The 26,648-nt window shown below is 45.8% G+C and overlaps 2 protein-coding genes across 3 annotated transcripts; one reads left to right on the top strand and one right to left on the bottom strand.

The window, feature by feature from the left end:
* Positions 1 to 7,728: 7,728 nt before the first annotated feature.
* Positions 7,729 to 10,612, top strand: LOC133899804 (serine/threonine-protein kinase RIPK-like). The gene is made up of 4 exons (XM_062340868.1): positions 7,729 to 8,425; positions 8,546 to 8,681; positions 8,893 to 9,029; positions 9,540 to 10,612. The coding sequence occupies exons 1-4, from the start codon at positions 8,012 to 8,014 to the stop codon at positions 10,260 to 10,262; spliced, it is 1,410 nt and encodes a 469-aa protein (XP_062196852.1). The 5' UTR covers positions 7,729 to 8,011; the 3' UTR covers positions 10,263 to 10,612.
* Positions 10,613 to 22,137: 11,525 nt separating this feature from the next.
* LOC133898327 (guanine nucleotide-binding protein subunit gamma 4-like) lies at positions 22,138 to 25,414 on the bottom strand. Of its 2 annotated transcripts, XM_062338984.1 has the most exons (5): positions 24,994 to 25,414; positions 24,312 to 24,364; positions 23,698 to 23,742; positions 23,570 to 23,614; positions 22,138 to 22,875 (listed from the first exon to the last, which is right to left on the bottom strand). In XM_062338984.1, the coding sequence occupies exons 1-5, from the start codon at positions 25,102 to 25,104 to the stop codon at positions 22,260 to 22,262; spliced, it is 870 nt and encodes a 289-aa protein (XP_062194968.1). In that variant the 5' UTR covers positions 25,105 to 25,414; the 3' UTR covers positions 22,138 to 22,259. The 2 variants fall into 2 exon arrangements, with proteins under 2 accessions (XP_062194968.1, XP_062194969.1); XM_062338985.1 differs by lacking the exons at positions 24,312 to 24,364; positions 24,994 to 25,414 and adding an exon at positions 23,979 to 24,305.
* Between the last annotated feature and the right edge of the window lie 1,234 nt (positions 25,415 to 26,648).

Below are 26,648 nucleotides of genomic sequence, written 5' to 3'. Positions count from 1 at the left end.
TCCTGTTAATTTTTGAACTTCTTTCAGTGTTCAAGGCGACCACATCTGATGAAGAGCTTCGATTTTGCCCGTATTGTCCTCAATGTCTCGACTTAACACTAGGAACCCGAGAAGCTTACCAGGCAGAATGTCGAACATGTATTTTTTGGGATTAAACATCATACAATACTTCCTGAAGCTGTCAAATGTTTCCTTGAGATCGATGACTAATGCATCTTCGGTTCTGGACTTGAGTACAATATCATCGACATACACTTTTACATTGTGCCCAATTTGTGGTTATAAACAGTTCTGAATACAGTGTTGATAAGTAGCACCAGTGTTTTTTAAACTGAAAAGCATATTTACATAGCATAATACACCAAAAGGAGTGGTAACAACAGTTTCTCCTCATCCTCTATTTCCATGCTAATTTGGTGATACCCCGAATAGGTATCTAGAACACATAGTAATGCATAACCTGCCATGGAGTCGACGATCTGGTTGATGCGAGGAAGAGATAAAGGATCCTTGGAACATGCTTTGTTGAGGTTAGTGAAGTCGATGCATATTCTCCATTTGTAATTGGCTTTCTTAATGAGGACAGGATTCGCCAGCCATGCAGGAGTTTGCCGACCTCTTCTCGGATGGCTTGCTTCCTATCCTCCGCAAATCTTCGCTGCTTCTGCACCACGGATTTTGAGTCAGGCTTAACAGCTAGTCAATGCTTGATCACCTCCCTAGGGACTCCGGACATATCGGACGGTTGCCACGCAAACACGTCTTGGTTTTCCCGGAGTAAAGTGATGAGCTCGAGTTCCTATTTAGGGTCGAGGTTAGTCCCAATCTTAATCGTCTTGGCTGGTTCAGACAGGTCGAGGGGTATTGCCTTGACACCACCATCAATCTTTTTGTCGTTGGTGTCGTTGCTGGTCTCACCCTTGGTGCCATCGTTGTACTTGGAAGTATCAGTAAGACTTACAAGCTTGGAGTCCCTGATCTCAATGGTGGCTTGATGCTTCTAACACTTGGAATTTGCGCCCTTAGAAGTGGTTGCCGCTCGACTGAGGTGCTCGACCATGTTCAAGCTCTGCTTATCGCATTTGATTGCTGCACGCTGATCTCCTCCAACAATTGGGACTCGGGATCTTGATCGTCTGGTATGCATAGTGCACCATTGCTATAAACTTACCTAGCATTAGGCGGCCCAAGATCACATTGTACGTCATCTCGAAGTCCGCTACATCGAAGGTAAGCTTCTCTGTACGAAAGTTGTCGGGCATGCCAAATGTAAACGACAACTCAATCTGGACCAGGGGTATGGTCGATGAGTTGGGGGTTATGCTATGGAAAGGCTCGACTCCCGCCTTAAGCTCCGACCTTTGAACTCCCATCTTATTTAGGGTCTTGGCAAAGATGAGGTTAATTGAACTACCCCCATCGACCAAGGTTCGGGGAACCAAAAATGTTGAGGATAGTCGGCTGGATCACAACCAGGCATGGACCATGGTGTGAAACTACAGGCAGATGATCAACTTGATTGAAGGTGATCGGAACCTCTGACCACTTGAGGTATTGAGTAGGCCTAGTCATAGCCAACTTGACCTCTCGTTCAACCGCCTCGTACTTCCTCTTAGATTCATACACGACGGATCCTCTGAAGTTGTTTGCTAGACTTTGTTGGCCTCATGAAATTCGGGCTCACTGTTAATTTTTGGCTTGTCCTGTTTGTTGTTATGCTTAGTAACAGCGGTCTTGAGATTTTCATCAAACTTCTTTTTGATGACATGGCATTTGTCGAAGTCGTGTTGGCTGGTGCCACTTATCAACGGTGTATTTAGAACTGTTTACAACCCCAAATTGGGCGAAATTTAGAAGCGTATGTCAATGTTATTACAGTCAAGTCCAGAACCAAAGATGCATTGATCGTCGATCTTCAGGAAGCATTCGACAGCCTCAGGAAGTATCGTATGATGCTTAATCCCAAAAAATGCACATTCTGCGTTCCGTCCGGCAAGCTTCACAAGTTCTTAGTGTCAAGTCGAGGCATTGAGGCCAATCTGGGCAAAATTAAAGCTCTTGACCAAATGCGATTGCCTCGAACACTGAAAGAAGCTAAAAAATTAACAAGATGCACTATAGCTTTTAGTCGATTCATCTCTAAAATGGATGCCTTTAGTCAATCTGTTGAAAAAACATGATTGGTTCTAATGGACGAAAGAAGCGTAGCGCACCTTCTAGGATTTTAAAAGGTATTTATCATCTTCGTTAATTGTTACGTCGCCTAATGAAGAAGAAGAGATCTTTGAACGTGTGGATCTTTCAAGTAGCCATCTTCCCGAGAAGATCCATGTCTCGGATGCCTCGCTTGAAGGCAAGGATGACTAACTCATCGAAGATGTTCGAGATCGTATTACACCTATTGCTGAACCGACAAATGATATCTCAGAGTAATTTGTCTTGACCCTGGTTCAGCTGATGGAGGTCGTTCTCTGTTCCTGGGTGCTCGAATATGCCTTAGAAGTTGGCTATGAAGTGAGCCTTTTACTCGGCCCATGATCTAATCGAGTTAAGAGACAGGTTCAACAACCAGGACCTAGTAGGTTCATCGAGTGCGATTAGCAGATAATTGGCCATTAACTTGTTGTCTTCGTCTGTTGCTCGAATAACTGTGGTATAGATTTATAACCACTCGTTAGGGTTAATCTTCCCATCGTACTTATATATCGGGCCTGCCTTGAACTTCTCGTGCCATCGTATCGACCGAAGCTCATATATGAAAGCTTCGCAGCCTCCATCGAATTCTTCAGGAGATGAGGGAGGACTATCACGCATGTTCCTTCGAGCAGGGGAGTTACGTTAACCATCTCGTCTTGGAGATCTACTATCGTAATAATGGTGGTCGTCCTTCAAGCGTTTCTCACGGTCATTGTCTATCACTGTACATATATCATACCAATAGTGAGGAATATGATTCCTCGGGTCTTCTTGGTTGCTGCGCATATGGATAGGACAGTTACAGTTTGGCCCGCAAAGTAGTGCTCAGGCTCGATTACTCGAGCTTCCCGCCTGGGACCCTCGACTTGGGGATGCTTGTGTCTGTGGTTCCTTGAGCTAGTGCCTTGCTAGCTGGAGTGCCTAGAGTTACTAGGATTGTTCGCTTGAGCAGCTTGGATCTAGGCCACATCGAGTAGGGCCCTAACCTGATTAACCGTAGGGGTTAAAGGATGCATTAGATCCAACTCTGGAAGGGATCTTAGAATTAGATGGGCTCCCTGGATATTAGCATCCGGAGTGCTAAAAACATCGTTGCCCAAACTTGGTTGTGGTCGAGACGATGTTGCTCTGCGATCGTTATTATGAGATAGCTTGTTCCTCGATGCTTGAACCATTGGCGGTGGAGGTTTGCCCACCGTAAGTTGTCGTTGAAGACCAGGAGGTATCTGACTTCCTACGGTCCGTCGATGTAGAGTTATGTTAGGGACACGTAAAACTCCAGCTACAGATGTCTCTAGCGGTACTTCACCAGCAATGTCGGTACCAAGAGTGACGGTTACCGTTGCTGGATCCTTAGGAATTTTCGTGCAATTGTTTACCACGGTGTTTGGATCTACCACTATTGGGTCAGCAGGTGGGATATCGACTCCTCTGGCTACGAACATAAATCGATCTATTCGGCTGCTCTGGTTGGCGGCGGTGTCATCATCACCACCCTTATCACTGTCGGTGTCCATGCACTGGAAAACATTAGGCTCCTTAGGATCCCATTCGAGATGTCCTACCTCACGGTATGTGTCCAATAGCCTAGACTCGATAATACCGGTGCGGATCAGTTCACTTTGATGGTCCCAACAGAAGATCATAGTTCTGATTGCGATCTCCAATCCAACTAGGGGCGATTCGAGGGTGATCGCTGTTGACTCGAAGTGGTCGTAGAAGCCGGCGTCGGAGAATCCAGTGCCGATATGCACTTGAGACACAGTCGATACTGAAAAGCAGAAAACCCCTACCTTGCGCACCAGTTGTCGAGGATTTGTTCCTGACAATGTGTCCAGAAATAATAAGGTTATCCTTATGGATCAAAGATCGAACATGAAGCGAGACACACACAATGTATACAGGTTCAGGCCTTCAGTTGAAATAATACCCTACTTCATATGTGGATGATTATATGTATGTATTCAATCGAGTACAAGCAATGCGGCTAACCTATTACAAGAAGTAGATCGAATCTAGTCTAACCTAGGGCTAAAGTCGCCAAGTTCCTATTGTACTAAAGTCTTGATGCCTGCCTCCAATAGCCGATAGAAAAAAAAAGTCTCTCCCGGGGGGTCTGGGTCCCCTCCTTATAGAGGTGATATATCAACTCATATCCAGCCGTAGTCGATCGGGGGTCCTTTTCTTTATCGTTCAAGTAGATAGATTTGTCATGTATATTTGTCTCGAGTTGGGTAAGCGATCGAGACTTTTCTAGTATATACTTTCTGGATTCAAACGTATCAAATACCACGAATTTAGTTTCATAATATTCGAAGTTATTAAGTATACTCATGGCATATCTCATCCTTATATTATATACTTCTTATATATATATATATATATATATATATATATATATATATATATATATATATATATATATATATGGCGCTGCTATTCTTAGCGCTGCGCGTTGAATAGCTATTTAGCGCCCCAGGATACCCCGCGCCCCGATCGTAGATTCGCTCGGGAAATCCGCTCGAAGCCGTAAAACTTTCGACCGCAGCCGTATATTTTGCTTCCGTAACCGTATGAAGAGCATATTTGGTCCGTTTCGATCGGGAAAACATTTTTTAGCCGTAAAACTTTCGATCACAGCCGTAAATTTGCTTCTGCAACCGTATGAAGATGTCCTTTGGTCAGGGAACCGTATAACCATAAAATAATTTTTGTTGAGAACGAGTTGATTTCCAGATTTTTAATCGTACACAAAACAATCAGGGAACCGTATAACTTAGATTGGTCAGTAGTAAAATATACATTTATGAACCATATATGAATCATACAGAGAGCCGTAAATCATATTGTTATGAAGCGTAAAATTTAATTTTATGGTAACGAGTGATCTTTCGTACACATAAACATATTCAAAGTATCCATGTAACCATAAATCAATTATGATTAAATCATTCGTGCTTTTATTTTTCGGAGTCGTAGCCATTTAAAAGGGCTCCATTCAATTTAGATTGTGACCGTAACTATAATTAATTTAATACGGTACGCTGCTGTTGTTATTTACGGAGGGCGTTATGAGGGGGAAACAAAATGGGCGCCATTCACGGGATGACGGTTGGCCCAATGAGGGGAGGTTACATGAAAATAGAAAGGCCTCAGGAAAATCAATTGGCCAGTAGATTTCCAGATTTTTTGTAAATTGTCCTGTCGTGAATAAATAACGTATATACGGTTAAAACAAATGAGTAAATACGAATGGGTAAGGTTATGTGCCACAAGGGGGACCGTGAAAGAATAAAATATATATGGTTATATTATCTAGTTCAGTACGGTTATGTGCGGGTTCGGCATCAACATGACTGTCAAAGGTATGTTAGACGTATACGACCATATATAATATAAAATTATGGTTGGGAATCGATACAGTTAATTGCCACGTCGAATCGTTAAATAAGAAAGAAATATACGGTTGAAATATGAATGGAACACGGTTGCGGTTGTTTTGATCTGGTTGCTATATGGTTACGGTTATAAAGATTAAATAATTACGGTAAGGATATAATACATAAACGGTCGTAATAACATAAAATTTTATGGTCGTAATAATTGCTGGATTACGATTGCGGGTTGGTTGGCGGGGTTTCGCGAGTTTGGTCTGGGTCGGGGGGGGGGGGGGTGAGGGCGGGGCGCGGGGTGGTTCGGGGCTGGTCTGGGTCGGGGGGGGCGGTGCGACCGGTGCGTTGAATAGCTATTTTTAGCGCAGGGAGTAGAATAGAATATATATATATATATATATATATATATATATATATATATATATATATATATATATAGTTAGATATTCAACAACGGTTCGATTGGTCATGCCTACATAGACAAACATAATAAGAATTAAGAAACTACTGCACATTAATCTAAAAAAGTGTTTCTATCGTCACTGCTGTTTCTTGCCCTGTAAGAACAAGCCCTGCTGCTTGTTTTCTTTCCGTGGTATTTTCCCTCCAGCAGAAGAAGCAACTGGGATTAAGATGCGAGTAAACTAATCTTCCGGTGCAAGAACAGGATGGCACGGATTAGAGTTGGAATCGAATAACCTAAGCCCCGGAACATTCTTTATCTGCAACCGTGTGAGTTTTGCCCCTACAGTCTACATCACAGCCTCACAGCCAGGCAGATATACAAGTCTACACAGAAAAATAATTTCAGAAACTCTACTGGTAAACACGACAGCTCGGCTGAATTCCGGTTAGCAAACAGCTAATCTCGAGGCATCCAGTTTGCTTAAATTTTAGACGAGATCCACGAACCATCATGATTGAAATGCCAGTGCAACCGAAGACAAGATGTTTGGCATGCCGTTACCCTGTAAATTCCAGCAGAGATCGTGTCTGCAGAACGGCTCAGACTTTTCAGGGCGCGCAACGAACCTCTGCCGGCCCGCCCGCCCGCCAGCCTGTACTTCTCTTCTCCATGTGTCAGACGACAGGGCGCTGGAACGGAAAACCAGAACGATTGTTGTATCGCTTGGAAGATTCGCAGAGATCTGATCCCGATGCTACTCCACCAGCTTCAGGTAGCATCGTAGCGACTGGATGGAGCCAACGGTTTCGTTGCAACGTCTTTGCATCTAGCTAGACATCAAAGTTTAGTCATAACGGGCACGTTTGGATGGAGCCCCTGCTAGCCCAGCCGAAAGCTGGCTCGCAAATTTTTTGGCGGAGGAATTCGGCGCCCTCATTCTGCCCGTGAGTTGGCGAAGAATAAAGTAGCGTGTGCTATGAATGGTCTGAGTAGGCCAATTATTATGTCCATCCAAATAGCAACCGAAGTTGAAAATAAATTCTATAGTAATCTGTTGTGCAAAAGATCACCTTTCATACGATGATATAGGTTTATATTCTCTCTTCTCTTTAATTTAATCATTAGATCACGAAATAGACAACGTGAATAGAATCTTAGGATAGACAATGTGAATAAAATCTTAGGATGATATTTTTTAGATAAGATTCTATAAAATTTATTTCATCAAAATTAATAGAGCTAGAGTGAGAGTCATCCAAACATGCCTAACATTTCGCCGCCCCCCCCCCCCCCTCCATAACTTGAACTAAAAAATAGCCGTGCAAGTTTCACATGCATTACTTGTTAACCATTTAATCTCAGCACGTACCACGCGTGAGTTCGTTGTAAGCAACCCCAGTTTTTCCCCTTGTAAATTGTCCAGTAGCGATCACATCATCACACCTCGTTACGTACCGCGTACTGGTGAGCCTCGCGTAAAGCCGAGAAAAAATGTGACGCGCGCGCCGTATTTTTAGCCCCACGAACAGCGCGAGAACGGTCGAGTCCACGGACCACGGCTCCCAAACCGGCGGGTATGAGGCGTCCGCGCGCGGCTGCGGATTTCACCGGTCGCCGGGTCCAAAAGCAGGGGAGGCGGAGGGTGGAGTGCCCAACCACTCCGCGACCCTTCGGGGCTGCGCTTTTGCTCGGCTTTGACGCGGGGTTTTTGCTCGGTTTTGCATGCGCCGCGCCGCGCCCCGCGACAGGGTCAAGGCAAGGCAGAGGCGTGGGTCCGTTCTGTTAGGACGTCGCACGGGTGGGCGACCGGCTCCAGCTCCCTGCGCCTCCGCTATATATGCGCCACTAGGCGCGTGTGCTTCCCCAGCTATCTCTCTCCCCCCGCCGATCTATTCTTCTCTCCAAAGTCCAGGCGCACAGCGATCATTTCGGCGGCGCGAGCAAGCAAGCGCATTTGAATCCATATCCAGCCGTCGTTGTCCGATCAGTTCTTGGTTTCTTGGAGTTAACGTACGTGATGGCCGCGCAGCCGTGGAGGTCGCTGCTCTGCTGCGTGGGCGGCGGGGGCGCGGATGAGGACGGGCTGCCGTCGCCGCGGCAGAGGAGGAGAAGGGGGGACCGGGAGAGGCTGCTGCTGCTGCCGTCGTCGGCGTCGCGGGTGTCGCTGTCGAGCCTGAGCTCGTCGGGGACTCTCACGCCGGAGGACCTGTCGATCACGCTGTTCGGGTCCAACCTGCACGCCTTCACCTACGCCGAGCTGAGGGCGGTCACGGCCGGCTTCTCCCGCGCCAACTACCTCGGCTGCGGCGGGTTCGGCCCCGTGTACAAGGGCCGCGTCGACGCCTCGCTGCGCCCGGGCCTGGACGCGCAGGAGGTGGCCGTCAAGTACCTCGACCTCGACTGTGGCACGCAGGGACACAAGGAGTGGCTGGTAAGTGAGACCGTTCACCTCGGCCGCCAACAATGACCGCCGCCCATTAATTCCGCCATTGCTGGGCTCGAGCTCGATCGGTGTGCTAATTAGCTAACTTTGTGACACACCGATTTGCAGGCCGAGGTGTTCTTCCTTGGGCAGCTGAGGCACAAGAATCTAGTGAAGCTGATCGGCTACTGCTACGAGGACGAGCACCGGATGCTGGTGTACGAGTACATGAGCAACGGCAGCCTGGAGAAGCACCTCTTCAAAAGTGAGCACAAAATTACCAACCCCTTCATTAAGTTCACGTGTCTCGATCGTTAATATGGTGTTTACTTTAGCTGTTCTCTTACTCCACTGGTGTTAATTAAGTTATTAAAAAATTAGTTAGCCAAATAATGGGCGCTTAGGTTTCTATCCCAAAAAAAATATTGGGAAGACTTGAGGAAGCTGACCCGAAGCGTCCCGCCAACTACGTGCAGATCTCGACGGTTCCATGCCATGGATGACGAGGATGAAGATCGCCGTCGGCGCCGCGAAGGGCCTCGCGTTCCTCCACGACGCCGACACGCCGGTCATCTACCGCGACTTCAAGGCCTCCAACATCTTGCTGGACTCGGTGAGCGATCCATCCGGCTCAAATTTTCCATGACTTCTTTTCGTTGAGCTTTGTGTAGCGGTAGTTTTCAGACGTAGGTAAAGAGCGGCCGTTTCTGACGCATGGCTGCTCTGACAGCAGCTCCTGCGTCGTAGCAGAAAAGGAAGGTGACGACACAAGCCGTGTGGCTGAAAATTTAGCTTGCGCAAATCACATATTAAAATGACTCCTTTTTTCACTATTGAATTACGAAAATTGTTCGCTAAAATACAGATTCATTTTTTCGAAATTTGACCCTGAATAGCCCATAGGAGATGAATGTCAAAGTCTGCCACGCGTTTGGAAATCGTTGGCTGGGTTCGTTAGAAAGCAAGCTCTGGCGTGATTGCAACTTGGAAGGTTCTTGGAAGCCCGAGCCCGATCAAAACACTAGGCAGATACTAGCATGATACTGACAGTGATAGCAGCGTTGTCTCGCAAGTATCTCACTGTAATCTTTGCCGAACTCAAATCTGATTCTTTGGATTTCAGGACAACAACACCAAGCTGTCCGACTTTGGGCTCGCGAAGGATGGGCCTCAGGGCGACGCTACTCACGTCACGACGCGTGTCATGGGGACAAACGGGTACGCGGCGCCGGAGTACATCATGACGGGACACCTGACTGCCAAGAGCGACGTCTACAGCTTCGGAGTGGTGCTCTTGGAGCTCTTGTCCGGCCGTCGGTCCGTCGACCGTGCTCGACGGCGCAGGGAGCAGAGCCTGGTGGACTGGGCTAGGCCCTACCTGAAGAAGTCCGACAAGCTTTACCGGGTCATGGACCCGGCCATGGAGTGCCAGTACTCGTGCCAAGGAGCGGAACGGGCCGCCATGGTGGCGTACAAGTGCCTGAGCCAGAACTCGAAGTCTAGGCCCACCATGAGGGAGGTGGTCCAGGCCCTCGAGCCCATACTAGACATGGACGACTACTTTCAGGTGGGCCCATTCGTGTTCACCGTCGTAGTGGAAAACAACGACAAGTCGAATGAGAGCAAGGGCAAGCTGGTTGATGGCGGGAAGCAGGCTGACATGAGGATCGAGACGACAGTGAATGAGAAGTACCAGAGCCACCAGGACCGGCACCGGCAGAAGTTTCCGAACTCGGCGGTCCACGCTGACGTGGTGCTGCACCGGGACGGCGATGTCGGGCCGCACATCAGCTCGCTGCGGCAGCACCGGAGGACACCGAGCTACCTCAGGGAGAGGGGAGCGTAGGGCGGACAAGAGTTTTTGAAGGAAGCAGCGAATGGGAAGAAGATGTACATAATTAGGCTAGACTGTAGAGGGTTGTGACACAAGTCACACCACACCTCATTGGTTTGGTTACGAGATTTGTTGGTTCCATTATTTTGTTCTTGATATTGATATATACTTGGTGCCAATTTCGTCAAAATTTTGTGAATTTTAAGGAAAACTAAATATCTAATTTTGGAATTTTTTTCACTGGCATATGAGATCCATAAAGCAAAGACAAAAACTGACTGAAATTTCACGAATTTCGCCCTCTTCACCGAAGCTACTTCTTCTTCTCACTCTCCTTCTTGAGCTGCTCTGAGCTCTTCATCTGCACAAAAGCATCCTAATCTTCCGGTTTCAAGTGCTTGTAGCTCTTGAAGGGTGCCACCCCTTTTGGTATGTACCGATTCACAAGCTTGCTCTTAAAGTTTCGGTGAAGTTTCGTGATCGCTTTCATTATTGCATTGACCGCGGCGTTCTTTTAACGCTCACTCATGTTTCTAAGGTACTCCAGATACTCTATGATGACATTATTGAACAAGTCTCTCTTCACTTCGTCACTGAGGTCATCGAACTTAATCATTATCGGCACCCTCTCCAGAGCAATGAGCCCTGTGACCCTCCGGAATCTATTCAGGGCCTTTTTCATTCGTAGGTAGCCCGTCAGCATCGATTCCCGAGATGGTAACCTTGTCCGTCAGCCATTGTGTTTGTGTCTTTAACTTTCAGGCTCGTGCAACACTACCAGCTGTCTGGCTTGGAGACTACGCCGCCGCCATCTAAAGAGAAAAAAGTGGAGTCGACATAAACAAAGAACATTCCTCCATTCAACAAGTGTAAAATGTATTGATTCGCTTGCATCAATACTTCTTCGGCGGGATTGTATTCTTCGTCACTTGCCCAACGTTGGCTCTCTCGATTCAGTGACGGGTCAAGGCTCGGGCTGTGATACTGGCTTTCGTTGCTACTGGAGAGGACACCGGGTGCTGGCTTGGGCTCCTATCCGCCCCATCTTGCGCCGGAGTAGTGGACTATGCGGTTTATATGTTGGCATTCGAAGTGTATCATGCATATTGCACTGCATTGCATTTCATATGTATTGGAAGTTATGTCGTAAAGATCATGATAGTACCGGTACACATTGTACGCTACCCGATGAGGGGTGCGATGTAAAAGAAGACATGTCATGGCATTCATATGCATGTCATATGGAATTAATTGTTGGATATGTTGAAGTTGCATTGGAGGTCATTATGAGAAGCGACGCTTCTTCGTGGATATGTTCATTGTGGTATGACTTTGTGGATTTATGAAGGTATTGAAGTCATACGTGGATTTGCATTGCACAGTGTCCATATGCATCATATTGTGTTGCAGTAACCTTCTATATACAATTTATTTGTGATGAATGATATGCAGACGTTTGAGTAATCATACTAATTGTAGAATGTATGTGGTGACGAGTGAGTTATTCTTAAATGTATCATTTGTTATTAATATGGTTTGAACTCTATTCATGATATCTTGGATGATGATATTTCCTTACAAATCCTATTTAACTCTTAGGAGTTGAAATCAATTATTGTTGATATCATGTCAAATGGATAGATAGTTTTTATCTTACTTATGTTATAGTTATGTTTGCTATGAACATGTATTTATCGATCTTCTTTTAGAAGTAACTATTTAACTTGTTTAATGAACATGATGAATAATGTAATGTCTTCTATACCTGTTTAAGTTTTAAAATGATGGTTTAAATAATGTGGTTTAAATAGCTTATTAAAGTAGTTCACTTGCTGAGATCATCAAATCTCACCCTTGTATTTTTTTTCTCCATAGGTTGTCTTTTTGAAGCTAAATTAGAGGGAAGGACTTAACAGCACGTTTTACACGTCCATGACATCACTTATACCATTCAAAGTAATGTTACTATAATAATGTAATAGATGCTGGTGTCATTATTTGACTATCTTATAAATGCCCTAGGTCAAGCTCATGTTCTTTTATTTTACTAGGATATTGTTAAATGTTAGTATGATGTTCTTTCATATTATATAGCTCTATCTGTTGTTGCTTTCGCGTTATCTCTCATTCAAGAAAGGTGTCGCTAAATTTTATTTTAGATCGGAGTATTTGTAATATAGTTAAGTAGTATTTCAGATTTTTATGGACCCTGAATGTTACAACATGGCTCCAGAGCATGCTTCTCAAGGCCTCTTGTCAACAAAATCCGACGTATTCACCTTCGGCATTCTAATTCTTGAGATCATCACTGGAAATAGAAATTCAGGATTCCATCAGCACGAAGACTTCATGAGCCTTCTCGGATACGTGAGTCTATTCTATATTTACATGTGTAAATTTGTTTTGCTTGTTTTGTACCTTGTAATCTTTACAGCTACCTATTCTATGATGAAAATTTTGATAGGCATGGCAGCTATGGAACGAGGGACGATGGTTTGACCTCGTGGATGCATCATTGGCTACGAGTTCTTGTACTCTAGAGATGATGAGATGCATGAACATTGCACTGCTGTGTGTGCAAGAGAATGCCGCCGATAGGCCTACCATGTCAGATGTGGTTGCAATGCTAAGCAGCGAGAGCATGACCCTGCCAGAGCCTAAGCATCCAGCATATTTCCATGTAAGGGTGGAGAAGGAAGAGGGGTCCACAATGGCAGAGCCATACAACGCAAATGATGCGACTATACCTAGCCCACGAGGTAGATAGTATTCTGATTTGTTTTTTAGATGTGGAATTTCATTATGACTGATTGAGATTGTTTGTGCTGAGTCGAGAATCTGGGTCAATTGCAGAACTATGTACCTTGGGTGTCATTTGTCTTTTCTAGAAATCCAGGACTTGAAGATTAATGCTAGTACGATCATTTTGTTTTATTGTCCCTGATGGGAACCTGGCAGGTTAGGTTCCTTGTCTATGGAATGAATTAAGAGGAAATTGCATCATTTGTCCCAAATATGAATTTACCGATACACCGTACAAACAAACTTAGCATCTTTTTTCATTTTCTTTTGAGAGGAACATATCTTTTTTCATTTTCTTTTGAGAGGAACATACAAAACATCATAAGCTCAGTTGTAAAAGCAAGTGCCCAGAATGTTCCAATACCAGCTCGTAATGCCGGTTCGGACCATCAAACGAAGCTGGCAGAAACTGCTGAAGAAAATAAGGTTAACGGGGTCCAATCCAATCCTTTGAGCTACAGCATGTAGACCACCATCCATCCATGCATACCATCCCACACTTCTCCTATGTGTTGGTCTACAGATAGCCTGACCCAAAATCAGCCGGCGGACATAGCAGAAGCCGATTGGCTGGTGGGTGGGGGCAAGTGGGGTGGTGAGATGTGATTTAGGTATTTTTCAGATATGAACCATATTTTTTCTCTAAAATTGGGTGTTCGTTCTGAAAACTGTTTTACACCAAGATAAAATAAGAATATATCTTGACTCTCTTTTTAAAAAAATCAACAATTTGAATGCACTGTTTCAACAATTCATACACTATTCTTTACCAATCACATACGAAATAATGAATATGTTATCACAAGTTGAAACTGGTCTCATTAATTATTGAATGTGAGAAACCAAGTTGAGATGTGACTTGATTTGATTGTGATGAGTCATTGGTAACTTTGATTTGAGTTAAACTTAGTTGGCATGATCTTGGTTGTGCGTGATTTTGTTTATAGCCAATCTAAGTTGGAGTTGGAGTTTTAGTTTTGGGTCTAGGATATTCGGTGTTTGGGAAGTTGGCTTTATCGGATGGTCTGGTGTGGTGCTGAAGCTGACGCCAGAGTAATTCTATGCTCAAGCAAAAATGAAGATCAAGGCACCGAATTGTCCGACGATTAGGTTAGAGAGCACTAGGCTATTTCCTGTAGAGAATAAATTTTCGGTGAAAAGTGGAAGATCTCACCGGAGTATTTTCCAGTGCACGGCAAAATTTTAAATTCGAGTTTGGTACCAAATATGAAGAAGTCACCGGACAGTCTAGTGTGGGAGTTTGTGAACACCGGATAATACACCAGACTAATTTTTGCATAGAGGTTGCAGAAGGTGACTCTGACGGAGATAAAGGCGCCGGATAGTCTGGTGTGGGAGTTTGTGAACACCGGATAATACACCAGACTAATTTTTGCAGAGAGGTTATAGAAGGAGAAGATAAAGGCACCGGATGGTCCGATGATAAGAAAGTTAGCACGGGAGCTTTACACCAAACCAATTCTTACAGAGAGTATTTTTCAGTGCGTTGAATGGAAACACACTCACCGGATGTTCTGATGCTTAGTTAGTAAACATGCTGGAACATTCGATGCTCACGTTTTCTGTAGAATGAGTTTTGACTAAGGATTTATGTTATGGGCTAACTAAAGATATCCTTTGAATTTAGAGATATGTGTTTGCTTGTTTTATGAAGATATGCCATTTGAGAGCCTTATGATAGGTTTCAGAGGAGAGGAGAGGATATGCTTAGTCTTTGTAATAGGCTAAAGCTTTTGTGATAAAAACAACATGTAATCTGCCAAAATAGGGTTGATCTCTATGCTTAATGAAGTTTATTTTCTCGTATAATCTTGTGTTCATCCCCTTCTAGCTTCCTTCTTTTGGTTCCCTTGCCTTCATTGCAAGTTTTCTATTTTTTGTTGATTTTCGTTTTTGCCTTTAAGCTGCAACTTTTTAACCTTGAGAAATTGTTCTTCTTGTTGCTCGAGGTATAAATGTTCATATTCTCTTGTATCTGAGAAGGTCTTGAATCATCTTGCCTCTAGACTATCAACTTGAAGAGTTGCTTCTTTCAGTGCCTGTCATTTACTTAGTTCTTCGTTCAAGTTTCAAGTTTTTGTGCACAAAGACACATGAAATAGTCTTGAATAGAGTCTATGGTTCATATTCCATCCGTGAAGTCATGTTTCTTTGGAACTTTCTCTCTCGCTTTGTGTTTCTAAAGTTTATGCTTATGTTTGTACGTTTTTAAGAAGCGTTGGGTTAACAAGGAATAGGCCATCTATTTCGCAAGAAATTTGTAATCCGCTTATTCACCCCTCTCTTCTAATCATCTATCTTGGTCCTACAATTGGTATTAGAGTTGGTTTGATCATTAGTTGATCTTAACCGGTTTTGTGATTCATAGGCGATATGGAGAGAAGTGAGAAGATTCTTTTATTCGATGGACATGACTTTTCATATTGGAATGTGCGCATGTAGGCTTATCTTCTAAGCCAAATCGAACAATATGAGACCAACAACAATGTCAGAAATATTTTGTTCACTAACCTGAGTCGGAATGAGTTTGACAGGGTCCAATACATCTGTATTGCCTAAGAGATCTAGACTACTTTGAGTGTCTTTCATGAAGGCACTAATTAGATTAAGGCTAGACGCCAAAACACATACAACCAAGAATACCAAATGTTCGTGTCAGGGCCTGGTGAATCTCTGGACGCTATGCTTGTTTATTTTGATGTAATTATGAGCAACCTTAGATCCACTAGTGTTTTGCCTTACTCTGATCATGAGAGGGCGATCAAGCTTCTTTATGCTCTCGATCGTAGCATATGAGAAGTGAAAATCTCGAGCATTGAAGAGTCACTAAATTATGACACGTTAACTTGTGATGAACTCTTCAGCAAGCTCAAGTCCACCGAGATAGCTAAGGCGGCTTAGATTGGTCTCGAAAACCCCTTGTCTCAGAACATGGCGTTGGTTTCCAGACTTAGCGGTGGCAACCAGTTTGGAGGTGGTGTTTCTTATGCTAACACTTTATCTGGTGGATTCGTTTTATCATCCCTTGCCTCTATCACAGAGGAGCAGGTGGAGGTACTTGATGATGAGGATCTTACCCTCATTGTGAAGAAGTTCACTCGCTTCTACAACAACCGCCGAGATCAGAGGAGGTGTGGTTCTCGAGCCTGCTCTGAGTGTGGTGACACCACCAATTCAAGGTGGAGTGCCTTAAGCTCAAAAAGAGGTAGGATAATGACCACGACCACAACAAGCATGAGAAGAAGAACAAGAAGTCCTTCTTCAAGAAGAACCATGATAAGATGGCTAAGAAGGCTGCCAAGACGACTTCTAGGGTATTTATGGTGGCTCTCAGTGACATCGACACCTCATCAAGCGAAGAGGAAAGCTTAGAGGAGAAGGAACCACAAGTGAAGAACAAGAAGAAGGACAAAGACTTCATCGGCCTGTGCTTCATGGCGGATGACAACGACAATGACAGCGATCCTGCGGTTTATCCTTCCAAGATATTTTCTTCCTACGACTAGCTTTACATCCAAGTTGATACCTTGAATGATGCTCTTGTTAGCCATGATAGATTACTTAAGAAAGTTGTCTGCGAGTTGAAGGATCTTAGACCTAAGTATGAGTCTGTATCTTCTGAACTTGCATTGCTTAGGTCTAGGCCGGATGTTGAGGAATATGAGAGTTGTTTGATTATCACTGCTAAACTTGCTGAGCATCAGAATGTGCATACTCAAGTTGCTAGTGGGCTTGAGAATACCCAGAAGAAGCTCCTTGAGAGGAGTCTAGATCTACTTTTTTGGCAACTTGGAAGAATTGTCCTTTGCTTGCAAAGGACGTTGAACTGAAAGACAAGTGTATTAAGGAGTTAGAAACTAGATTGGAGAGTGCTAGGTGTTCAAAGGATGTGCGGCTGAACTGTTCCACCTGTATTATCTTTCAGGACAAACTCAGCTGGGTTGGAGAGCAAGTTCAAAAGCTTTTGACTGAAAATGAGTACATTCTCTCTCTAGTGGAGAAAAAGCTCAGAGGGCAAAGAAAAAATAAATTTGATGTCATGCGACCAATTCTACAGCCATGGCAACCACCTAATAGAGAGTTACTTGTGCGTTTGTTGGACAATGAGGATGCCACTATGCTGAATTTTGGAACTCATAATTGGCTGGAGGAAGGGTTGTTTAAGGAATTGTTGCCTAATTTGCAGAAGTTGTTTAGTGGAGACCAGAAAGAAGTGGCAACCACAAGATTGATTGAGTTGAAGCTTCCCTGGCTACCACCTCTGAAAAACATGTGAGTATCTTCCAATTTTTCACTGAATGTGCACTGTCCATATCAAGAAAATCATCATTTAGTGTATCAGAAGTTCATGCATTCATTTCCACTATTTATTGGAGTGCCTAATCCCACAAAAGATATAGTGCTGAGCATAGTACGATGTGCACAAATGAAAATTATTGCTAATGAGTTGGTTCATGATGAAGGGCATTTGAGGAAACTCCATTGGTCTATGACAAATTAATCCAAGAGATGAATCGGTTCAAGCAGAGGACATTTTTATTGGGATCAATTGACCTCAGGCCTTCGCCACCACTTGTGTGCAGAAGAGGAGTGTTGCTGCTGCTTAGGTGTATGCTTTCTATTGTTCTTAAGGTGAGAAGCAACATGGTGAACAAATTCAGTCCACTAACTTTGTTCAATAGAGTTGATATGGGTAGCAATGGCATATTTCATATCCCTGAACAAAGTATAATGGTGCCATATGCGATTGTAGTCCAGCTACTGAAGCTAATAAGTTTCATTCATTGTGCAAAGCAATCTGGGTAGCAAATGAGTTTCAATTGGGGTTGTTTCCTTACTACAAAATGACATGTTTGCTTGGTATTCATGACAACAAGCTTGCTCATGGATAAGAGGTGTTGAATTGAGTTGTCAATCCAAAGTCTGTGCTAGTGCATGGCTCAATTTTAATTGATTGCCATATTGTCAAAGTTGTTCGGCTATTTACTGGAGCGACTACAAGCTACATCAGAAATATATTTGCTAGGCAAAAGACTATTGTATAAAAGGTGATAATAAGAGCATGAACATCGATATCCCATAAGTAAAAGAACAAGAGCACAACAAGATATCTCCATTACACACGATTTCACAAATTAGTAACAGCAGTTTACAGAATATACATGCAGAAACCATGTGTACTGATGAAACTGAATAGCAAGAATAAAGAGCTAATATAAGTGTTCTCATATTGTTTTGTAACAATTGGCTCCAGGACTTATCAAGTCCTGCCCCTGTGACGTTCGTATTCTCGTCGGCTCAACTCGTTACCTCGCGTAGCCCGGCCCAACCTACTCCTCCCTCTCTCTCTCCGATAGCCTAGGCCCGCATGTCATCCCCGTCCCTCCTCTTCTCCCACGCCGCGCGCAACCGCCGCCCACGCCGCCTGATTTCGCCGCCCCGTCTCCGTGTCCGTGCCCATGATCCTACAACAACCCCGCTCTCTCTCACGCCTCTTTAGCCACCCCTAACCCCCTCCCCTCCTGCTCTCCCGTTCCCACCCAGCATCGCTGCCCCTCACCTTTGCTGAGTGCCATTGTCGGTCGCAGAGCTCCGCCGAGTGCCATCCGCCACAGCTGAGCCACCTCTGGCCCTTCTGAGGTCGTCTTTGGCTTCGCAGGAACGCGAGGAGTCTCCTCCGCTGCCCCTTGATGCCTTTCCATCACTGCACGACCCTTCCTGCCGAGCTCCGGTGAGCACCGTCGTCACCTCTCCGTCGCTAGACCTTTCCATTGCACCCCGAAGCCCGCTGACCGCCTCTTCAACATCGCAGGACCCTGAGGGAGCTTCCCCGACCTTCAATTTTGTCTCTCCGCTATCGGTACCATCATCCCGTCGAGCTCCGACCCCGCCGCCTGCTTCTCTCCATCGCCAACCACCTCCGACTGTCGTGAAGCCTTCGGTGAGGACCTCCATCGCCTCCTCTTTCAATAGCTCCATTTCTCGTCGTGGTTGGTAGGCCGTAGCGCTAGATCATGCATCGCCAGCGATGCTCCCACCATGCCTACGGTGGGGCCATCGTCTCTCTGTCGCTGCCGGCCGCCAATCCTCCCCCGAATGCCCTCGACCGTCCGATCGTAGGTGCACGATCGAGATTAGAAGCCCAAATACTGTTTTGCGTTTTAAATCTCAGCCGTCCGATCTAGATCGTGCGCCCTAGATTTAAATAACCAAATCCTAATCAGCCTTACCACGTTAGGTGCCACGTGTCGCAGCCACATTGGCAGCCCTGTCCTACGTGGCAAGATGCGTTAGTGCACCTAAGCTAGTCAGCCGTCTGGTAAGCTAGTGACGTTAGCATGACACAATAATTAGATTTTTCAATTCAAAAATAAATCCTTAAATCTCTTAAATTTGGTAATTTTATATGTAGGCCCCCAAACTTTTCTATTTCACAAAAGACCCTTTTTAGCCCTTGTAATTTTAATTTTTAACCTCCTATAGGTCCATGAAATTTTACAAATAAGTCCCTAGAACTTTCTGTTTCTACAATTTAGCCCTTTTTTTCAGAAAGGCCCCCAAAGCTTCAAACCCTTATAACGTTTTTGTTATAGCTCTGTTTTAGGCGATACTTGCGCCCAAGCGATCATAGCAGCGAGTACTATCCGTTAGTAGGATTTTCATAGTGCTTTGCTTTTGTTTAGTATACTGTTCTTAGATGTTTGTGCTCGCTTATTTTCGGTGTGCGCGATTGCAATAGGAGACGAGCAATACGTGAGCTTGCAGGACCATATCTTTGAAGAGTTTGAGCAATCCACTACTAAAGGCAAGTGTCTTGATCACATTGGTTCAATTGTAGGAAAGTGTGTCTTTTACTGGTTGGTTTGGTTGGTATGGCTATTGTGTGCGCATTGGATGATGTGCGAGTACCTGCTTGAGATCCTAAGGACCGGTTCATGGACATGTAACCCGACATAATAGCGTAACTACGAGGCCTATATGGGTATGGCCTGGCCAATTAATTAGCCACCTCTCTGGTTCTGTGAGCACAATTGGGCAGTTGAATGGCATAAGAGGGGGCTTCTAAAGTGATGGAATCACTGTTAGCAGTTAAATCTCAGTGGGTGCTTGTAGTTCGGTGGGAGCTTTGTAACGACCTTGTAGTGGTCTCCTGGCGCACACATCGAAAGTGTTGCAGTGCTTGGCCAGCGCAGCAACATGGAGACTGTCACCTGGTAATGCGGGTGATGAAATCACGACTCGTGGGTAAAGTGTGCAGACTCTGCAGAGTATAAAACTGATCGATTAGTCGCGCTCATGGTCAAGAGCAGGCTTAGACTTCTTCATGATTAGTGTGGATCTTGGATGGTTTGTTTTGGGTAGTCGGATGGTGGTACCCCGATGAGTTGGTAGCCGGATATGGGGTATCTGGTGAGTCTGGTAGTCGGATGGAATCCGATGAGTTGTTTCTTTAATGTTAGTGTCGTCACACATAGTAAATAGGATTGCTAAGTCATTTTTTGAGTCCTAGATTAGGATGACATAGATGCAGTAAACCTGAGTTAAGCCTTTCTAATAGAACAGCACAAGATAGTGCTGCTATTCTATTCCAAAATTTAGCAACTCAGAGGATAAAATTCAGATAGTATCAACAACAGAGCAGAACCACCTTAACACATTCACTGAACAAACTGAACAATGAGATCATGGAGTTCATCTATTGCAACAAAACGATCTGAACTAACAACAGCACCTGTTCCAATTAATCAATCATAGGTCTGGAACTAATTTACGTAGACTACAACCACAATTTCAGTACATTTGATCATCACTGAACATCAAACTCAAGCCACTGTTCAGATCAGAGGAGAACCTTTATACTCACAGAGAAACACGCTCAAAAGCGTCGATGATAGAGGCTAGGCACGACACTCTATCCGCTAACCCAGAAAATCTATCACCCACCATTGCCGGCGAAGAGAAGATCCGAGATACAGAGCCTCAACCGCATTGCGACGCACGTGCGGGTGAGCCTCGGCGTCACAGCACCGGCTTCCACCACCACCAGCTCCCTCCAGCGTCGCACACAACCGAGGAAGAAGAAGATCCCAGTACACACGCACACGCCGGACAGAGAGGAGGCAACTCCGTGAAAAGTGTGTGTGTGAGAGAGAGATGCCACTTCTATCTTTTTTCTTCCAATCGGGAGAAGAACCAATCACAGATATATGAGGCCCTCACTTGAGCATGCACACTAAGGATGGCTGTCTCAATCAAAATCGGTTCAGCCTCAGATAAATCCCCAAGGTCCAAGCCCAACCTAGCGGATAGCAGGAAGCCCAGCCATGCCATGGATGCACGCACGAGCGCTGGAGATGCAGGCACAACCATTCCACTGCCGCCACCTTGGAATCGCCGAGGTCATATCAAATTGGTCTCATGTCCGCCCCCCCCCCCCCCTCCCCCCTTGAACCCTAGACCAGCCCCAGCTCAAGTACTGAGCTTCTCATGGGCTTGGGCCAATTTCAACAGGGGGCGAAAAGGAAGAGCCCACAGGTTAGCCCAAGAAAAGGAACAACATTAAAATTTATTTAAATGACAACAATGACAAGGTTCACCAATTTTAAGATTGAACAATCTTCATGTACACATCTGGGAAGGGTAACCCCTACTATAAGTTACAGCAACCATCGATTCCTGTGTTGTTGATATGTTGCAAGAACCCTGGGATCATGGTGGTTCAGCCCAACGGCTTGAGGAGAAGCCGCATCTTAAGGAGGGTAGAATGTCACATACCTTGCTGTATGGACCACGGCTTATGGGCTCGCATAGCTCAGGTTGAGACCTAAGATGATAGGGATGGTTAAAAGTGAGGACCTCTAGATGGGATATCGACGGATGACGAACAGAAAGGCTTTAGCCGCCTCTGCCTTACCCCTTGCTGCCTCTACCTCATATTCTACTTCTCTAATCCCAATCTCATGCTTATTCCCAGTCTAGCTTGCTATTCACAATCTATGCTGCTGGTTCTTCCAATTTGTATCCCCAATTAGTGTGTATCCAATGTGGATTTTGGCAATACATCTCATGAACTTGGTTTGAATTGGTGTTCTCATGCTGAGTTTGTAACATTACTCTCAAATCAAACCTACTAATCAAGCACAAAACGAAGAGTAACAACCGCACACTAGCTATCACAAATCTAGTTTAGCATAAGCATCCACCGCCACAACAGGGATTATTACCGCACGGCGGGCACCGGCATCCTCCTTTGCACCTGGGGCAGGAGCACACGCAGCCGCAGGAGCACTCGGGGCACGACGGCGCCGCCGGGGCACCGAGGCACGACCCGCTGCAGCACGCTCCCCTGCCGGTGCCGCGGCAGGAATGCTCCCCTCCGCAGCACGACGACTGGCACTTGCAGCAGGAAGGCCGCAGCCCGCTGCAGAACGACGACCAGCAGCTCAGGCACCGGTTGAGGGCAGCGAGGCAACCAACGCATCCCGCACAGGACCAACTGGAGCAGCAGCTGGGGCAGCTGCAGCACCGGGGGCAGTCCGAGCAGCTGCAGTCGCTGGAACAGCAGCTGCTGCACTGCGGACGGCAATGGCTGCAGTGTGGCTTGCAGCTGCAGCTGGGAAGACTGCAGCTGCAGCGACCGGGGCTGCAGCATGAAGGGGTCTTTGGGCAGCCGCAGCTCGGTGTACAGCACTGCGTGTCGCAGCAGCAGCAGGAAGAATAGCTGAAGCAGCTTGGCGCCTTGGGTTTTGGCAAGCAGCGGCACCAGCAGCACAAGCATGAAAAGCAGGTGCACAATTTTGATCTGCAGAAAAATACGTTTCCCTGATTATCGTGAAATTCACTTTGATAGGAAAGTTGCAAGAAAAAGCGCTATTTGTCATGTTAACAGTGAACAATACTTCGAGAGGGCAACACAGGCTGGAAAAATGCCACAAGCCCACTATAACAGATGTGAGATGTCAGATATTTAGCCTCACTTTTCCCACTGTAGATAGTAAGTTGTATAAGATTGTGACATGTCTAACAAATGACTTTGTCGGTGTGTCAAGGTTCTACTAATAATTAGGTGAAGCTGATAAAATGGGTTTTAAGTCGAAAATTCAGTTCGACAACGACAGTAGCGTAGAAGAAGTATGCAAGTCCTGATGTCAGTAATCCAGCGAAAATATAACCTTGCAAAAGGCCAACAAATGCGCAGAGAAGTTTTTCACCAAAAATACTAACTGTTTCATCCAAGATATGCTGCTTCTTTCATGTTTTAGCATAAATATATCACCAAACTTGTTTAGCAATCTAGAACTGAATTAATTACAAAGAGCTGAACTCTACCCTGATTAGTTTATGGTAATACTTTGTATTGATGGTATGTTTATTTCTTCACCAAATCTTCTCAGCATAGATTCATTTCAAATATTGTTCAAAATGAAATAAGCATTTATAAACTTGGATGCCCATGCCCATCAACCCGAAGAATGTTAGAGCGAAGAGTAAGGTACCTGATCCACCAATAGAGACTGCAAGAACCGTGTTTCCTTTTGTTTCTGTAAGTAGAAGAGCCCGCAAAAACTGATAAGCAGCATCAGACACTCAATTGACATGCAAGATATAAGTCCAGAAACCATACATTGGAATCAGTGGGTCGGTCTTTGCACTGACAAACTCGTTGACACTGTCAGAAGGTATAGATGAAAACATTAGCAACTTGCTAAGCAACACAGGCAATCAATGATACACATAGACATACAACTATATAATTCTTGACAGCATTTATCCTCCAACAACAAAGAAGAACAAAAATGGAATCTAAGCAACATTTGAATAGTCCAAATGTGAAGCATTGGACCACCAGCTGGACAAAAGATAATTATTACGAAGCAAACGTTGTCCAGCAAAATCACAGTATACCTGTTGCAGTTCATGTGAGGCTGTTTTCTTTCAATCAAAATGTGGGGTCAAGGAATATCTGGCGAAAAGTTAAGATTTTTGTTTCTCTGCTAGGTCTTCATCACTATAATTGACTCTTTCAAAATCAAGAAAAAAAAGAGTAATAACTGAAATAAAATAATAGAAACTGATGCTAACTATTCTTTTAAACGGCATTGAGTCTGAAAATAGAATGAACAAGAAGAAGCCTCACTGGCCACTTCCCCATCTGAGCCAAACAATCACTGCAAGTGATAAGATAAGATTCCGGATGGAAGACTGGTGAGAGAAGCGGAAAGGGAAAGAGAGCATTACTCTTTGCAACACCTCGAGACCGGTTGAATCCGTTCGAGTCCCTGAATCTCTTGCTGCAAAAGGTGAGTGAGTAGACCCAGTCAGTCAGTCAGGCAGGCATTCAGGCCGAGACACATGGTTCGTACAGTGCTCCTCCACGTGTCACGAATGAAAGCAGTAAAGAACACAAGCAATGCGCAGCACCAGCCTCTGCAAATTGATCGCCATGGCGATGCCAGGCGTTGGCATTAGCAGCAGAGATCTGAGAGCCTATCACCAGCAGCAGGCACCCTCGCAAGTTGCAGAGTAAATCAGAGAGAGACTGCACTCGCAATCCGATGTTGTAACTCCCAAACACCAAATACATGATCATCTTGCCTAATTATGCAAAAAAAAAACATTTTTTTTTCAGACGCACAAAAATAATCTAGTAGAAAGGTCAATGCCTGGGTGCTCATCGAGGAGGCCGTGCCCACGACAAAGGGTACGTACGGCACGGCACGGCCGAAACAGAGGAGCGTGTCGTGCCTGGGGCCTTGCGACGAACTCTCCCTGTCCCGGAACCCCAAACCGATGAACTGAGATTTCCCAATCCCCACATGGAACGAGCAAACACGCACGCTTTTCTTTAAAAGAATCAAGAAAGATTCGCCGGTAGCACTTCGATGCTGCAACAAAGCGGGGAGACGGAACGGCGGCTGACCTCAAGGAAGCCGAGCTCCCGATTGAGGATCTGCAGCTCCAGCTGCAGCCGCCGGCGGCCGCACAGGTCCGGGTACATCGGCGGCGACTTGGGCCTCGGCGCCTCCCCCATCGCGCGCTGGCGTCAACCTATCAACAACGGCCACACCGAACCTACCAGGGAAAGCTTATAGCCGGGCAAGCTAGAGTTAGCGCGGGGCCAGGGGAGTGTGCCGTGTGCGTGAGAGAGACAACGGGGCAAGGTGGCGAGTGGCGAGTGGTGACCGACGGCTGTTTATAAACCGGCCCGGGCGGGACGAGCGCTGGGTGGGTCGCTAGCTGCGGCGGGAGGGGGCAGGTGGGGGCGCCGGGGAGCGTCTGCACGAAGCGCAGCAGCCCAGCCCAGCCCAGCCCTGCCGCCCGCGCTACGGTAAGCTGCGTGCGGCTGCGGCTGTGGGGTCCCGCCTGCGCTGCGCGGCTCGGCACGGCACGGCACGGGCGGGCAATGATAGCGCGGGCGGCAGCTTGGCAACGCGAGCGACGCGGTGTGCTGGGGGGGTTTTCGGCTCGGTGCCGCGGGGTTCGTGCGGGTTCGGGGAGCGAGTGACCGACCCATGTGGCGGTGGAGTGAAGGGGCGGGTGGGCACGGCACCTGGTTTGTGTTGGGTTGGGCTCGGGTGTTCGGTTGCAGGATGAACACGCACGTCGTGGGCAGCGGAGGTACGAGACAGTGTTCAGTCGTGTCATCATCGCTTCACAGGATCGCAGGCGTGCGGGGCCCGATGAGCTAGCTAAGCTGTACGGGAAAGTGAGACGTGGACGGATCGCTGATCGATCCGGTAGTTACAATTTGTGCTGGATGAATGTGCTGTGTTCCCATCCACCTGAACAACTTTGTACGCGAGTCGGATGGAGATGGATCACTCCAGCTCTCTCAATCCTCGCACTGGGATTAATGTGTTGTCTTCCATCTGAACAGAAAAAAATAATCCTAGGAGCTTTCGACCTAGCCTAAACGCTGACCCTGGCCTAAAAACTCCTGGCGTCCATAAGCGCTTCCGCTCTGTTCCCCGCTTAGCGTGAGCTTTATAATCTGCAAACACTATACATGGTTCATGGTTGAGAAGAGCGCAGCACTGAATAGCATCCACCTTGCACGCCTCTCTTCGAGTAGTAAGCAGTAAAAGAAGTGGAGGACTGAACCGAAGGACAGGCACACGATAGCCATAGTGTTTTCGTAAGTGCCAGCTTTTCATACCTCGAAACATAAAGTGCTTTTTTTTCTTTTCTTTTCTTTTTTTTTCGAAAGGGAAGAGATTTCATCCAATTCATATCGGTCAAATACATTCTTATTTTACAATCACTACCATAAAACAATTGAAAATTGCAAAAACGACAATCAAGACCTTTCTGCAATCTTCTACCCTTGTATTGTCTTTGGCCGCATTCGACGCGGATAAGCTAAAGCCAGCAATGCAGGACACCAGAGACCTTCTCTTCTCAAACGTTGTAAAGCCGTAACAACTAAGGATCAGGAAGTTCCACCGGGCCACATCTGGGACACTGAACGAGCATTGACAGTCTCAACGCCGAACTCCATAAGGATCTTCAAGCTAACACCACTAACCACAAGCTCACCAGAGTAGCCTTGACTGGTACCGCCAAACCAAGATCTTG

The sequence above is a fragment of the Phragmites australis genome, chromosome 18, assembly GCF_958298935.1.
Source record: "Phragmites australis chromosome 18, lpPhrAust1.1, whole genome shotgun sequence".
NCBI lineage: Eukaryota > Viridiplantae > Streptophyta > Magnoliopsida > Poales > Poaceae > Phragmites > Phragmites australis.
The sequence above is the reverse complement of the archived record's forward strand: the minus strand, read 5'-3'. Positions and strand labels throughout refer to the sequence as shown.

Bases quoted from the DNA above. Each gene is read 5' to 3' on its own strand.
- LOC133898327 (XM_062338984.1), bottom strand. From the start codon at position 25,104: ATGGGGGAGGCGCCGAGGCCCAAGTCGCCGCCGATGTACCCGGACCTG. The intron at 23,743-24,311 runs GTAATGCTCTCT...ACCTTCTGACAG, and splicing joins GTCTCGAGGTGTTGCAAAGA to TGTCAACGAGTTTGTCAGTG. The intron at 22,876-23,569 runs GTACCTTACTCT...ATTTTTCTGCAG, and splicing joins AGTCTCTATTGGTGGATCAG to ATCAAAATTGTGCACCTGCT.
- LOC133899804 (XM_062340868.1), top strand. From the start codon at position 8,012: ATGGCCGCGCAGCCGTGGAGGTCGCTGCTCTGCTGCGTGGGCGGCGGG. The intron at 8,426-8,545 runs GTAAGTGAGACC...ACCGATTTGCAG, and splicing joins AGGGACACAAGGAGTGGCTG to GCCGAGGTGTTCTTCCTTGG. The intron at 9,030-9,539 runs GTGAGCGATCCA...TTTGGATTTCAG, and splicing joins CCAACATCTTGCTGGACTCG to GACAACAACACCAAGCTGTC.